At 39.6% G+C, this 16,650-nt stretch overlaps 2 protein-coding genes across 2 annotated transcripts in view; one reads left to right on the top strand and one right to left on the bottom strand.

The window, feature by feature from the left end:
- Window positions 1-1,849, top strand: part of LOC138035582 (zinc finger protein SNAI2-like) — a 3,709-nt gene extending 1,860 nt beyond the window's left edge. The window contains exon 2 of the mRNA XM_068882225.1: window positions 51-1,849. Within this exon, the coding sequence (XP_068738326.1) occupies window positions 51-757 (707 nt within the window). The 3' untranslated portion in view covers window positions 758-1,849. The remainder of the gene's footprint in view (window positions 1-50) is intronic.
- Window positions 1-16,650, bottom strand: part of LOC138035579 (striatin-interacting protein 1 homolog) — a 46,530-nt gene that overhangs the window by 23,804 nt on the left and 6,076 nt on the right. The window contains exons 5-11 of the mRNA XM_068882221.1: window positions 14,629-14,672; window positions 14,398-14,474; window positions 13,741-13,809; window positions 12,104-12,210; window positions 10,730-10,857; window positions 8,984-9,225; window positions 7,651-7,716 (exon numbers count right to left, since the gene is read on the bottom strand). Coding sequence (XP_068738322.1) covers window positions 7,651-7,716; window positions 8,984-9,225; window positions 10,730-10,857; window positions 12,104-12,210; window positions 13,741-13,809; window positions 14,398-14,474; window positions 14,629-14,672 — 733 coding nt within the window. The remainder of the gene's footprint in view (window positions 1-7,650; window positions 7,717-8,983; window positions 9,226-10,729; window positions 10,858-12,103; window positions 12,211-13,740; window positions 13,810-14,397; window positions 14,475-14,628; window positions 14,673-16,650) is intronic.

Here is a 16,650-nt window from a genome sequence, read left to right as displayed (position 1 = left end):
GTAACAAATATACATGCGTTTAACTCGTCAACTCATGCTGTGTACAACAGGTCCGCTGGCTGACCTCGAAGGTGAAACGATGCCAGATTCTGGCGTGATCAAGAAATCCTTTCAACAAACGCCCTTGGTTCGAAAGTGGGACGATTTAAGATCGAAAAGCGTTTATCCAGCAGAAGTTACAACGTGTGATTTTCATAGTCACGTCCGCTCAATGCTTAAGGCTGCATCAATTTTGTCCGAAGGTGCCACATCATCTAAACACGATGACACACCTGGAAATTTTGACGAGAAAGACGCAATGGGAAATGAACATCACCTCGACAACTCGCCAGGAAAATTAAGTCGAGGAAAGAAACCGAACAAACGAGAGAGGATCTCTTCAACAAGCGACGCTTCTGGTCGGAAGCTCAAACGTACGAGGAAGGAGTTTGCTTGCAAGCACTGCGACAAGAACTATTTGTCACTGGGGGCGTTAAAGATGCACATTCGTACACACACGCTGCCGTGTAAGTGCACGATTTGCGGTAAAGCATTCAGCCGTCCGTGGTTGCTACAAGGCCATATTCGCACGCACACTGGGGAAAAACCATATCAGTGTCCGAACTGCCAACGTGCTTTTGCGGATCGTTCCAATCTTCGCGCACACCTGCAGACACATTCCGCGGTGAAGAAATATTGCTGTTCTCAATGTTCGCGATCTTTCTCTCGCATGTCACTTCTGCTTAAGCATCAGTATTCTTGCGGCACAGAGGTATGATAAAACACAAATCTTGGATACCAAACATTTAATCAGGCACGTTTTCTCTCGAACACAAGACACGTGTGTGATGTCCCACAACAGATTGTTTCAATTTTGCTACGTTAACTTTCCACATTGTTTCAAATGACTCATCAAGTTCGTATTTAAAACGCAAAAGTATATTTTATTCAAGCTAGATGTCATATTTGTTGGGTTTTTTTTTTAAGAAACGGCTTTTCCAGCCTTCAGTAATTCTTGATCGGCCTGTCAAGAGGTGGTGTTATTTTTTAACGATAAATTTCTTATGAAAGGAAAATGATTTGCTTTTGTTCCGAAATAGGTATTTTCACACCTTTTGAATTAATCATTTCAGAGCGAGCAAATTCGGTGACACTTACCAATTAAGAGTTTAATCTTTTAAAGTAAGCAAAAAACAATCTTGAATTCCACAAGAAAACAATAAGGAACTACCTTCTTCAAAGCCTTGCCCACACACCTGAAATTTACCAGGCAATTCTTTTGTGGCAACTGTTATTTTCTCGTGTACAGGATGACATTTTGCGGCAAATATAATTTCTTACAAGGCGTTGCGCCAGCTTTCAATAAATAGCAGATCAACATTGCCATAAGCAAAATATTTTTTCGTGTTGATCGATGTATTAAATAGTTGCAATACTTGAAGATTTCAATTCTCTTGGCTTGTTTTCCCTAGAAAAACCAACAAAAACAAGTTTTCGAAACTTGTTTGCCGTTCCGTGCACACGAGCATATGCCTTTGTCACATACAAATTTCCTAGAAAACGTTTGCTGGTGTAGACGAGACATCGACTCCGTTTGAGCCACATTGCTCAGTCCTTTGCAACTTGTGGATACGAAAAAATACTATCAAGTTAAATTCAATATATTTTTCCATCTGTCAATAAAAAAAAGTACGTGGTGAAGTCTTTGAGAACAAGGCTTTAATTAGAAGATTAATTATTAACATCGTTTTGCAAAATAAGTGCACTTAATTAAAATTTAAACGGGCGTAAGACCAGTATTAGCTTACGTGGCTTTTGTACTAAAGAAACGAGCCACGTCTTTTCTAAAAATAAAGTCGGTTGGGGAAGATATTGTATTGCGTGGTTCTTTCATCCTATTTATAGTGCCCTGAAAGGAAATATGTGAGAATTTAGGCAACTGGGAAGCTAATTACGATAAGTTTGTCTTCGACAAACGAAAAGTCAAAAGTTCAAGTACTTTATTTTGTCTCTCTCAAATCGTTCGTGTGCAATGATTGGCCAATTCTACAAACGGCGAGTTTTTCCCAGCATGATTGGACCAACGGGGCCCTAGCAACCGGTATCTGAAGAAGCGTTCCGTATTTTTTAAAATTTATTTTCTCTACCCTCATATTTCGTGATACTTACTTGTTAGATATTGTCGAGCTTTGCTAGAATTAAAGCCTCCTTAGTTTTTCAATCTTTTCCAAGCAGTTGTTTTCATCAATATATTTTTTAGCTCTTTCGTTTTCCTTTGCTTTTTACATTTACGTTGTCTGCGAATTATACTAAGTCTTCGACCGAAATGAAGACCCATCTGTTACGATGTTTTGTGGCATCGTCCTCAGGATAAGCCCGATGACGTATGCAGGGTAATGGTTTTTTTTTTAACTCCTATCGCAAGGGCCCGTACGTCTCCGTCTTCTCCTTCCACTATAGACCATATTCGTATTCTCAGTGTTGGATTGGAACTTGCTTGCAATGGAGGCTAATGCGAGGAAATCTTTTCAAATGCAAATACTTTTTATTACATTCCCCCGCATTAGTTTCCATTGTAAGCTAGTAAGTTCCAGTCCAATACTGAGAATACGAATATGGTCTACTGTCTAGCCATAGGCAGATCATCTCTACTGCCACAACTGTCTTTGTCTGATGGTCACAAATCGTGCATCCATTTAGGTTGGCCATGACGACACTCTGCTCTGTACACAACGCTATCCTCTGTTTTAGTATATACTAATTAGAAACTGTTCACCGACGTGAAGGTGGCTAGTGGTGGATATTTACCGGGCCGCAAAGCGGTGAGGTAAAGACTAAAACATTGAGATAATATAACAAAAAAAGATGACTTAGCTCATTTACTCTTACAAAGATTACAACATTTTCGAGCGCAAATTCCGCGCGGATTACTCGAAGGTGAATAGTTAACAATCGCGCGGAATATCGCCGGATACTTAGCCGACGAGGCCGTAGGCCGAGTTGGCTAAAATCAGGCGATATTCCGCAAGACTGAGTAGAATAATTCTTTTATTATTCCACACATTGATGACAAAGCACAATTTTCTAAATTTATTGGGAAAAAAAAGCTGGAAAAACTACCATTTTTCTCCGCGACGCACAAAATTACGTATACCGCAGGATATAAGTTAAGTACGCACGACGAATATTGAACGCGCTCTGACCATATTTGGACATTGTCACAATGTGTTGAATAATAACAAACGATATCCGGAGTTTGAGTAGCCAATCAGCGCGCGAGTTCAACGCTATCCACTGTTTTAGTATACACTAAACCATGTGATTAAAAACTGGATCATTGGATAATGCAATTCGAGAGTTTTGATTGGCTAAGCCATCATGGGTTATGAGCCATTATAGCATGATCTACAAACACGGCAAGCATATGCGTGATTTTTTGGGCTTTTTTATTTTTATTGTAGTCTAGTTTTCTATATTTTGGGGGCGTTTTTAATAAAACAATTATTCCACTCGCACTTGTTGGATATGAGATGAATACAGCCAACTCGGCGCTACGCGCCTCGTTAGCTATCTATCATCTCATATCCAACGCGCGCTCATGGAATAATTGTTAAATATCCCTGTACGTTTGCGCATGTGGTGATGATACATGCTTCGATTTCCTCAACATCGCGAAGATCAACACTTTCAGCGTTGCGATATGCTTCTTCAGGTGTTTCGATTGGGCTAACGCAGAACACCCAGCGAATACAAGTATAAGGATCTTAGCAGACTTCCCACAGAGTGTGCAAAGGATGTAGTATTATTGGCAAGTAGCAAAAGTAGCGTGCGTACTATCTGAGAGGTAAAATAAAACTGAAATTACAGTGAGAGCATAAGTTTTTTCCCCAGGGGAAATGCGGAAAAGGCGGGACTTCCTCTTGTGGGTGTGAAAAGAATTTAGAGCTAAAAGACATTTGCCGTAATTAATTTTCACACAATGGCCAATTTATGATTGGTGCCGCAAATTTCGTTGTGACGAGGTCGTCTGTTAACGAAGTGTAAGGTTTCCTTCCATCGCAATGTGCAAAATTAAAGCGCTATTTAGCATTATTACTAAGTTAATACTTGATTAAACGCCACCGAATTTAAGCTCGTGGTTTGCAATTGCCAAATTAATTAAGTGACAAAAGACGTTGATCTTTGACATCAATGGTTTAATTAAAATTCTGTTCTATTACGCAACAAAAGAGTGAAACTGCATTGAATTTACAGTCGCGAAATGGAAGCAAATTTTCAAGGAAAACCATCGCGAAATAAGGCAAAAAGGTTTGGTCCAACTCAATGTGTTCATACTTTTTAGCTGCCAGGGAAGTGTTCCGATTTATGAACTAACGTTTTTGACAAAACGTGACACCTGTTCAGTGGTTTGGTTTTTTTTCCTTTTGAGGTAAAGCGGTAAAATTACCACGAAAGGCAAACCTGGTCAACGCGATGACGTAGTCCTTCTACCGTGCTTAGTAAATTAAAATAGCATCTAGCGCCCTGATCGAGCTAATCTCATATTAGTCTTAATTAATCTTAATCTTAATTAAACTTCAATCGCCTTTTCTTTGGTGATCAAAACAATGTTTGCACACGATATTTCTTGCTTTCAATTTTGACTTAGCCTTTCGATTTTTATTAAGCACTGGGTGACATTGTTAAGTTTTTTTTCTATTTTGGACGAGCAAAATTCAAACCTCTTTTGGTATTTTATCACAGATGAGCTTTTGAACAACTGGTAGCTGGTTATCTTTTGCCAATTGGGGTTTTTAATTCTTTTTAATTGCTACTTTCAATTGATTAAAATTAAGTCGGTGAACGAGCTTATGAACTTGCTATGTGCTCTTTTACTAAAAACAAATCAAATGAGTTATGAGTTTGTGTTTAAGAATGCAAAGTTAAAGAAAGTCTTTGCTCATTATGATCCCGAAAGACCGAAGGCTGTTGTAAAGATGATGATAAAGCAAAATTCGTTTTTCCTTTCAAAAGGAACAGATCCGGAGATATTACGTTATGTCTGGCGGTTTCAGTCAACAGTGTATGGTTACCAAGGTTGGATTTATTCCAGGACGAAATTTCTTTACGTCGGGAAATTCGAGCTTCGGAATTCCCCAAAGAAAATCAATTGACTAATTGAAAAAATATTTCCAACAGCGCCTACTTTAGCAAAATGGATTTACGCGTTAACACGAAATAAGTTAGCTCTTCAACAAAACTTCGCATTTCAGGTTTCGAAGGACTAGCTTTAACAAAACGGGAAACGAGTATTAGCCATTTTTCCCTAAAATGACTGAAAACAAAATAACTCAAGCTCGACTGCTGGATACCCTGTCATTTACTTACATGCCATTAAATATAAATACCACCTATTGTATAGATCGTTTTCACTGTCACGCAATAAAAAAATAAATCGAAAACCATCCAGTGGAAAAAGTCAACAATTCGTGATGTTGTAGAAGATAAATGAAGAAGACACTTCTCCAAGTTTTAGGCTTGTGCGTTTCCCCAAACTTCAGATATTCGTCGAAATGTTTCGCAAAAATTTACAGAGCCCAGTATGAAAACGCCATGTTGGTGCACATCTGTGGTGCACCAATATGGCGGCCGGAAAATAGTGTCAACATCTGTTACTTACTTTGGCTATCTAGGCGAGTGATCATCTGTACTGAACAGACAGCTATTTACCTAAGCACTTTTCCTAATGCTTTAAATTCTAAAAAGGCTCAAAACCATGAGATAAATATATTTCTCAATAAACTCGATCGTCGCCTCGTGTCACGCACCGCTATAACTCAGAAATTCAAAATGCTCTGGTTTCCAAACGAAGCACGCTATTGAGCTTTAAAATTGCAAATGGATACAAATTTACCGCCTCTTATGCCTGATGAGGATAAAAACTTTCGTGGCTCTTTAGTTTTGGATTTTAGAAAATGATGACGTCACGTGAAAACGATCTATTATAACTCGTCTGACCTGCCAAATATTAGCAAAGAAGGGAAAGAGAATAAGTGTCACATGCACAAACGAATTTTCCATTTTGACCTGCAGCTAGGGTGGAGTAAAAAAATGCTTGAATCTACACTAAAGTACTTGAAAATTGACAGTGAAAGACAGAGATACGTAAACGTGATCCAAGTAACATCATAGAAGGATGCAGTGGGTATCACTTATGTAATTCATGATTTTATTAATTCTAATTGTAGTTATTTGTATTCTTCAGATGCATGGTAACTTATTTGTATTGTATTGTTTCTATTTAGTTAGAGATTTTAGATAGGTGTCCCCTATTAGAAGAGGATATTCTCCCCTGCTAGACTTCATCTGACACGTCAATAAAGTCATTATCATTATTATCACTATTATTAGTATTATCATTATTATCATCATTATTATTATTATTATTATTATTATTATTATTATTATTATTATTATTATTATTATTAACTATAGGATTTCATCACAAGAAATTAATGCTCAGTAGCTTTCATTTGAATGGTTAGAAACAACTTATACAGCACACCAGAAAACGATTGCTCAGTCTGAAAACTGGCTTTAATCAGCAAAGAAACTTGCCATTTTAGACGAAAAATCAAATTATAAATTTTCTGAAAGTTTACTTCACGGAACTCGTTCCTTGAGGTCGATGCTTGTTTCCATTGGCTTTTCGAAATTAGTTGTTAGGAGAATTTACATCAAGACCTGTCAGTATTCGGGAAAGCTACACCACAATTTCAAAAGCATTCGACGGGGACAAGGTGCCTTATCATGTTACGGTTTGTGCACGTACGAGCATACGTTGCATGCACCCGCCGAGAATTTTCACTCCATGGCATGGAGCCGTAGTCTCGCTTAAACGCCTAAGATTAAATGACGTGCCAATACAAGAATAAAAATAGCACGCCTGTGGTATTTCCGATTTGAATAACCGCAAGCGACTCCTCATTGACCGAAAGTAATTGCCAGCTAGCTTAAGCTACATGGTTTTAATGAGAATTCTACGGAAATTTGCCGACTAACTTTGAGCGAGTTGGGAAAGGAACTGTTTTCACGGAATTTTTCGGTTGTCATTCGCTAAGCGATCTGAATAACCGGATTTTCCGGATTTTTGTTGGCGACTCGGATTTTCTCCGAGTCACCAGTTCGACTTATTCATGAACAGAACACAGAGACCAACTCAGTTAACCATAACACAGTGATTCATCAAGGGAGAACATTATACACCCTTAGCACAGCTAGCAGCTTCAGAGACTTGAAGTCGCCTTTTTCGTTTTAAGGATAAGCAATCATTTTAAAATCGATCGATAGTCAAGACGTCACAGGAACAAGTTACAAGGTTTTTTTGTCTGTAGTAGTCTTCAATGACCAGATTATCTTACTTTCAGCCCAAGAAGGGATTCTTTGGCCTGTCACGCAATCCCGTTACCGTGACAAGCAAAATGACGTGATCATGAGTCCACATGAGACTCAGAAGTCACTAAATTTTCTACGTCGAATTTCATCTTTTAGGATCGAGTCAGTTTTCTGTTTGACTGGAATAGTTTCAAATATTTCTACTCACGATTACAGGCTTAACCTTTTCCCACCGGGAGGAAATGCTACAGTTAATTAATCGATTAAAGAGTTGCTTATTCATTCAACCCCACTTACCCTCTCAACTGAAAACCTACGAACTTGTTCCTTGTGTTATCCAGAAAAATATCCACATCCTTTTGTCTGTAAATCAATACAGGAAACGGAAACGATTTTTCACTCTGCCAAAAGTCAAAGGTAAAACCTCCATTACTTTCAGCTCGGAGGCTGTGGGGTGATAATCAAAATGGCGAAAAATCATGTATTCCTCCAGTAGCAATTAAAAAACAGCGACCTTCAGATTGGAGTGCGAACACGCCAACTAGTACGAGTTCTCAGTTCAGAGCTAGCGTATTTCGAAAGATTTTGTTCTTTAAAAGTAATGCGCGTACACAATGCAAAAAATTCGTATTTGTAGTCGTTCTTGTACTCCAGTCTGAAGGTCGATAATGCATGCATTTTGACTGGTTATCACATATGACCTAGTAGAGGACAGACGTATAGCTGACGTCATTATCAAAAACTTGTAATAATTGTTCTTCATTATTTAAAACATTTGTGACAAACTCGGCTATCGCCTCGTGTGCCATTTTTTGGTTCTTACCACATTTTGACGTCATCTGATATGTGATCTATTATTAAACAAACCCACGGCAACGTGGGGTCTATGTTTAACACATAGACCCCACGTTGCCGTGGTGCATATGTTATTCACCGGCCGGGAGGTCCTTATCGGGAAACACTGTGCCCGAAGTCTTGGATAACGCGCAAGAAAGCAAGCCGAGGTCGGTAACCAAGAGGGGGAACAGCTTCTCCCAAAAGGGACCGAGCTGAACTGGTGAATGACATTTATATTTCTTTCTAAAACCGAAAGAATGATTCTATCAAAAACCCAACCGCGTGTTTATAACAATAGAGTGATATTGTTAGCTTTCTGGTTATTTATGTTACGTTGTTTATAGCGTGTTATGTTTGCTTGAGGAGAGAACTAGTGAAGTTTATTTGCCTGTACAAGCGATGTTTAATAGGACACTTCGTGACGCTTATAAAAATCGACATGCATGACACTCATGATTGGAGTGTGGTGGAGTCGAATTTGGGACCAGTCCCACAACTTTCCAGGCCTTTTGGGGGTATCATAAATTCCGGTGCAGCGTGAGAACGGAGAGGTTGTCCGTCATCAAACTACACAATCCTTTTCATTTTTGTTATCTTGTAAACATGTTCAAAGACCAGCTTATTAAAACCAGTGGAGGGCAGTTTCGTAAAGGGCTTTTCGGGCCCGAAAAGTTTAAGGGAAGAAACGGGCCCCTATTAAAGAACACAAATTCAGTTGATCCTCAGAATGGGACATTCTTAGTGCCCTCATCAATGACCCATGGGGCCTCCTTCAGTGACTTTGTCGTTGTACCTGACTTTTGGTCTTAGTTTCGGTGGTCTCAATATTTCCTGTTCCTCCTCGCTTCTGTCCCATACAATCTCACCATTGCTATCACTATCTGAACCCGGGGGAGGGGTGTGGGGAGCCGGTGTTCGTTCGTTGATGACGGGCTGTTGAGGGGGGCATTGTAATTCGTAACTGGCTGGAAGGCCCGCAGCCACTCGAACTTCTTCTTTTCTCTTGGCTAGTTCTTCTATCCCTCCGAGGGAAACCTGCAGACAAAAAAGAAAATAACACTTGTAGAGGTCACATAAGCACTGACGAGCTCAAGCCGCGGCTACACGAGCGATTTTTTGCTCGCGCTGGTGACGCGATTTTTTCAGACTTTGTTGTGTCGCCAGCGCGAGATGAAAATCACACGTGTAGCCACCCTTGAACTGGCGACGCGACAGAGTCGCCAGAGTTGAAACCGCTTTCGCGACAAAATCGCAGAGATAGTCGCCCGTGTAGCTATCCTGCAACTTTTTGCCCGCGCTTGCGACGCGACTAAAGAGTATTTAGCCAATGAAATTAAAGTAGGAATGTCTGTTTATAGTGCACAGGTCCCTTGAAGTATGCAATCCGCGCGGCCTTCAATTTGTCGCCAAAATTTGTCACAAGTGTAGCCACCCTGGCGCGCAGGCAACGCAACAAAATCTGAAAAAAAGCGCTCGTGTAGCCGCGGCTTTATGCTTGTAGTGTATGGCAGATGAGTGTTGCGGCGCTTTCGCTTTGGAAACTTTTACCATTAGCTACTAGAACTAGTCACACATCAGTTAAGGGCATTCGATTATATAGAGCATCAATTGAGAATTCTAAACAAACGGCCACCACAGTTCCAGCTTATTTCTTGCCTGCTACTAAGCCGGTCACGGCAATCAAGCCAAAGTACTAAATAGACAGAAATAAGCTAAAATAAGAGAACTTTCTCATGGTTTTATAACTAACAGAAGTATTGGGTTTGCCGTTAGCCCTGGTGAATCCACACAGCCAGACGATTTATCAAGGGAAATAAATGCTCTAGGAAAATTTGAAATCTCTTGAAAATTAGAGTCACCGCCATTCATTGGGAGCTAGAGGGAAGACATCTGTTTACCAGCATTGTTTTTGTTATTCAAATGTGTCAACCACAGAAACAAAGATCCTTTGTTTCGACAGCCAATGAGGCTCTGGTTGGCACATGACGTCAATGATATCTTTGCTATTTTTCAACCAGGGATTATCTTGGGGGCAAGCAAAGCTGAAAAGCATATCAAGTTGGAATAGTACATGTACCTGGCTTGGTTACTGCGCAACAACGCACAAGTAAGCTGGCAAGAAATTATCTAATTCGTTGTTTTCTTAGATGATCAAACACGAAAAGTCAGCATCACGGCTTTTTCCCCTGCCAAATGTCGCGCTGACCTCAGGCTTCACACTTGTCTTTTTCCTTGCATGGGCTGTCATGCCGCAATTTCTCTGTTTTGATATGTTTGCGAAGATTTTTCGCGTGAAAATTTGTACCTTTGCGATTTTCTTTCTCATCTCGAGTCAAGAAGACGCGGTTATCATGACTGCCAAGATCTGAAATCTCAAGCAATACAAGATTCTCTCCACAATTAAAATTATGACTTTCATATTTTGTCTTCAATTTCATATCCTCTACGAGTTCATATACAAACTCACTAAATGGCCGGCCCCGCTTGCAAGTTGGCTTAATAGCTACATGTCCTTAAAGTCCTTAGGTGTTGAACTTACCAAAATAGTCTTCCACAAAAGCAGCAAAATTTTCTTGATTGGGAAATGGGGGCAGCTCCCAGCACAAAACTTCAGCACCATTTCCAGTAAAACTATCGGTAGAAGCTCATCGTTGCCGCACGGTTGACCTGAAGGATATAAAAAAAATGGCTTTAAATTTTTCTGCGATGAATCGCAAACCTTACGCAGAGATTGAACACCGCGGGCTGAATTCTCTGCTTTATTAAAAAATTCAAAAAAACTTGTTTGGCTTTGCCTGGTATCTAAAGATATCACGCGACTCCTCAAAGGTGAAAGCCAAGTTAGAAAAGAGAATTTTCATGCCCTTATGATACGTTTGCTGTTTAACCATAGTTACTAGAGGGTAATGGTTTGGAAGCTCGACAAACATCAAAGGAGCAAACAAAGATGCCAAGATTTAGGTTGGAAAGTCCACGACCGTGCACAATCTTTTGTTCTGCGCTCATACACTATGCATGAATTACGTAACCAACACGTTTCTATTGGTTAGTTCCTCGGTGCGGAGTAAACAACTATTGTGTTTTGTGCACGGTCAAGGCCAAAAAAGAGAACAAAAACCTACAACAAAGAAATTTGTCGTGTTTCATAACCATTCCCCTCTATTAACTATGGTTTAACGTATATAAACACGATACTATATCTCTCTTATTATTTCGAAAACTAAATTGAACTGGCCTGTACTGTACTGAATTGAATTGTACTTTAAAGTACACTATGGGACTTCTTCCTTGAAGTCGTTGTCAGACGCGATCTTTTAGGGGTATTTGGCGGTATCTTCCCCAGAAAAATTAGATTACCGTATTAATACATTAATTATATCTCTGAGATAATTAGGCGGGCGGGGAAGGAACTAGTTGAAGTCAAGTGGAACGTGCAACTGTCACGCTTATTGGCTTTTTGAAATAGTTGCTTGCAAGATGCTAACATTTTCAAAAGTTTATTCCACATAAACAACATGAAAAACTTGCTGGAAAATGTTGTAAGGTGAAGTCACTGCTTACGAGCCAGAAGGCCCATCAGGCCGCCGCTTATCTCCGGTTTCCGTAGCATGAAGCGACTAGGAGTATTTCTACTCCCCCGTGGATGGGATGCTAGTCCATCGCAGGTTACCCCCAGCATTTCGCCGGTACCCATTAATACGCCTGTGTGGAGAGAGGCACCGTGAGAGTAAAGTGTCTTGCCCAAGAACACAACACAATGTCCCCGGCCAGGATCCGAACCCGGACCACTCGATCTGGAGTCGAGCACACTAACCATGAGGCCACCACGCCTTGTAAGGCCCGGTAAATTAGCCAATCATAGCACGCGTACTATCTGAGACATATAATAAATGTACCAATCAAACGCACTTACTCAACTCCGTAAAGAAGCTCTCTCGCACTTGCGCAATTTCCTCAGATTCGTCTGGATCGGCATAACGAATGACTTCAACAACAGTGTAGATGATGTTGAGATAAACCCTTACGCAGAAAGAAAAAATTAATAATAGAGCGAGTTTCAATTGAGTGTCGTAAAACCAAAACCAAAGTAATTACTTTGGCCAATCAAAAAGGACAGAGACAATTCAGTAAACCAATCAAAATTCGAAGTAATTACACGTAGCCGCCACAAAGCGCGGGAAAATGTGCACGCGCGAGGCACGATTGGTTTTGGTTTTACTTCTGATTGGTTGAAAAAATGGCGCGAGAACTTTGAACCAATCACTGAGTGAAGTAATCATAAACCAAAGTAATTCTCTAATTACTTTCGACACTCAATTGAAAACCGCTGTAATCAGTCAGATCGACGAGTAATAAGTTACAAAATTTCGCTTCGTAGTAATTAAGAATTTGAAGAAACGAGAACGGGTACGGAAATGAAAACGTCACGTTAAAACACAACATGACGCTATCTTAAACACCTCACGACTACCTAACAAAGAAATCTATGGCACTGGTTGGGAAAATTAACGATTCGATCGTGGGAATGCAAAGGCTAAGAATTTCGCGATTATTCCATCTTGTTTACGTTGTCCAATATGTGCTAAGTATCTTTTCTGAAATTTGAGATTTGCCAAAAATCAAAGAAACTTATTTAATTTCAGCTTATTTCTTGGCTGTTATCTACAGATATCGGGCAACCTCAGAAAAAAGGGAGAGAATAATTGGGATAAGAAAATTTACAAGCTTTGTATAGGTAATCACATGATTTCCAGTTCAATTTGGAATAAATATGCACAAGGAGACTTTTTTGAAAGACGAACAAAACTGCACGAGCCCGTGTGATTACTTCTTATTAATAAGATACAAGATTCAAGATGAGATTACCATAATTAATCAGAAGAAATGCACGCGTATCACGCAATCACGCAAAAAAATTGCGCCATCGAGGGCTCGCGTTTGATTGGCCATCGCAGACTTTCTTTGATCAGTGACCAATCAGGCCCAATTTATTCGAAGGTACATTGGATAAATCACTATCTACTGGATAACTCAATTGGTTTTGCTAGTGTTTATCCGATGGATAGCGTTATCCACCTTGGCCCGGGTGCTCCAAAGCCGATTAACTTAATCCAGGATTAGCGTAAACTTTTGTTTCATGTTTTCAACTTTTTGGTGAACGTTTCTTTCGCTTATTTTTGTTTTTCAAGATTGACTTCTCCTAATGTAACGTTTTGCCGAATATCAGTGTTGAACAGCATTTGGAAGTAGAGAAATAAACTCCTTGGCTAATTTTTAATCTTGGATTAGCGTTAATCGGCTTTTGAACGACCGGGCCAAGCTTGTGAACAACCAAACAACCGAGGCCAGAACGATTGGCTTGTCAACTTCTTTTGCACTGAATTACCTCTTTTCTGCGCTGCGTTAGTTTCTCTTAGCCAATCAGAATGGAGAAGTATTCCATGTATATTATTATATAAGAAACAGCCATCAACTGTTTGCCATTTCACGTAAACTCGATAGTAAATCTCTCCACTGAGCGGCTTGTTTGGTTTTATTTCTGTCATTTACCTTAGGGTGACACTGTCCGCCACAGAAACTGCAGGCTTGTGAAGAGCTGATAAAGCGGCATGAGAATTCCTGACACAAAGATAATCAAAACAACTCCTGCCAGTAAATTCTTAGTATTTCACATTATTATGTGCACAACAGGATATCGCGTTTCTGATTGGTCAATGACGAATGCATAAATATGTAAAACAGTGCAAGTTGCTATGGAAACAGCCCTGGAGTAATTCTGTTGAGTATTGAATAAATAAAAAGGTGGTATGAACTTACTCGTACATTTGAAGATTTATGGTCACTTGTGATGTTTTCAAAGCTCTCATATTGCACACCCCTATGGCCCGTGCAGTTTTGAGAGCTTTCAAAAAGAAGAGTCCCAAGAGTAAGATTTACCCAAATTGGCCTACTCCCGTCAGCGTCAGAGAAGTGTTTATTCTTAAACCAAGTTCTGCGGGAATTTCCGGTTGTCACTCACTAAGCAACCTGACAAACCACCCGTGCAAACACGGCCATTGACAATGACAGTATGGAGACGTCAAAACTCAAATGTTGTTCCCCTTTATTATCGCTCATTTTCATTTGTAAGATTGAAACAGTTTTGATTCCATAAAATAACTTTTTTTGAAAAAAATTCATGCTTGTACACAGCTTGATACTACTCACTCAATTTCAAAATTTAGTAGCTGGATGAGAAGAGACATTATTCCCATCTTGTACAAGAAAAACACGTTTAATTGTGACTGCAAATGGAGAAAAAAACACGTTAATTACAGGGCAAAAAGATAACATTCCTTTTCAATACACTGTCAAAAAGTGACAAAGCCTAGAGATACGATCATTGTTGAATTTGACAAGGCAAATAGTCATTTAAGACAATGCAAAATAATCAGTTACCCATTCTCTCTGCTCCTGTTCATCACTGATTTCACCAAAATTTCCTGACAAAGCATAGTGTATTTATAATTATCATGAATATTATGAAAACATTAATTATTTATGAGGGTAGCAGTCTCTAGAATTGCAGCTCAAAAAAATTGATAATAATAATATACTATTATTGTTATTATTACTCTTGCAACACATCTCGCGTTTTTGTTTTGACAAAAGTTCTTACACTGAAAAAGAAGCTGCTTGGTTGGTGGCGTTACACGATCATGACTAAAACACCACACGAGTACATACGGGTAACATACGAGTAACATACGGATACATACGACTAACATACGGATACATACGAATACATACGAGTAATACGAATCTTTTTCTCATAAAGGAAGCTGTAATTATAAGCATTGCTGGCATTTTTCACGTCAGCAAACACATACCCGGCTCAGTTTGAGGGGGGAGGGAGGGGATGTTGATCGACCCTCCAAGGCTTTCGTTAAATTTAGTCACAGTAAAATAAATTCACATGGAGTGCAAAACCCTTTGCTTGCGCTACAAGATGACAATATATTTTGGATGTCGCTGATGTCGTATGACGTCATCAGATCCACCATCTTGATTTCACTATTTCAGCTTAAGTTGCCTATGATAAATCAGTGCAAAATCAAGCCAGAAAGCTTAAATGGGGTAAAAGATTATGACAGACCTGCTCTGACTTCCTTACGTGTCTTAAATGTAAACTGGCCTGACAGTCATAATCATCTACGAGAGCAACATCCAAAATATATTGTCATCTTGTCGCGCAAGCTAAAGGCGGCGAAATACGAGATACAAAAACCCTCAACTTGGCGCGCAACATTATTTCGTTGCAAGTTTGGGTCGATTTCTCCTGTTTTTCACCTTGCATGATCAACTTGTCGCGCAACAAAAACATTTGTTGCGGGTTGAAGAAAGTTGTTGCGAAACGTAGAGCGCGAACCTACTCTGAGCAACAAATTTTGGCTTTGTTGCTTGTTTTTCATCAAGCTCACAACTTGTCGCGCAACAAATGTGCTCTTGTACTAGCAAATCAACCACCCAGCGCCCTGCATTTCTTCAACTCGCAACAAATGTTTTTTTTGCGGGTCAAGTTGATCACGCAAAGTGAAAAACGCGAAACATCGACCAGAACTTGCAACGAAACGATGTTGCGCCACAAGTTGAGGGTTTTTGTATCTCGTCTTTCGCCGCCTTAAGGGTTTTGCACTCCATGTGAATTTATTTTACTGTGACTAAATTTAACGAAAGCCTTGGAGGGTCTATCAACACCACCCCACCCCCCCTCAAACTGAGCCGGGTACGTGTTTGCTGACGTGAAAAATGCTTGCAAGGCTTATAACTAGAGCTTCCTTTATGAGAAAAAGATTCGTATTACTCGTATGTATTCGTATGTATCCGTATGTTAGTCGTATGTATCTGTATGTTACTTGAATGTTAGTCGTATGTCAGTCGTATGTATTCGTATGTATCCGTATGTTCCGTATGTTACTCGTATGTTACCCGTATGTACTCGTGTGGTGTTTTAGTCATGATCGGCGTTACACTGGGCAATGTTTCTTGCAACTACTGTAACTAGTGTCGTTTTTCAACAATGGCACGAAATTGTAGGATCATTTTCATTGGCTGTTGCCACTTAAAAACTATTGGGACACAAGTTACAGGACAAATGTTACTCTACACAATGCTTGAAAAAAAATGTTGCAAAATGTTGTATGAAGGGTTGCAGAAGGTAGAACTCAGATATGTACTTTCTGCAACTTATGTGTTACATTGAGTAATTGTTCTGGCAATTAGTTTTGCCAAGGCATTGGGAGACAAGTTGCACAAAACAATTGCACAGTGTAACAGCACCTCAAAGAACACCAACAAAATCCAAACAAAGGAAAATGGTTGATTTAGTTTCCTCAAATAATTATTCAACTGAAATGATACAGCTCCACCTTTCTGCTTCTCAACTGTTCACATATGCCACCAATTATCACTCAACAAGCC

This window comes from Montipora capricornis, unplaced genomic scaffold, assembly GCF_036669925.1.
Source record: "Montipora capricornis isolate CH-2021 unplaced genomic scaffold, ASM3666992v2 scaffold_425, whole genome shotgun sequence".
In the NCBI taxonomy this organism is placed as follows: Eukaryota; Metazoa; Cnidaria; class Anthozoa; order Scleractinia; family Acroporidae; genus Montipora; species Montipora capricornis.
This window is presented reverse-complemented; position numbering and strand designations above follow the sequence as displayed.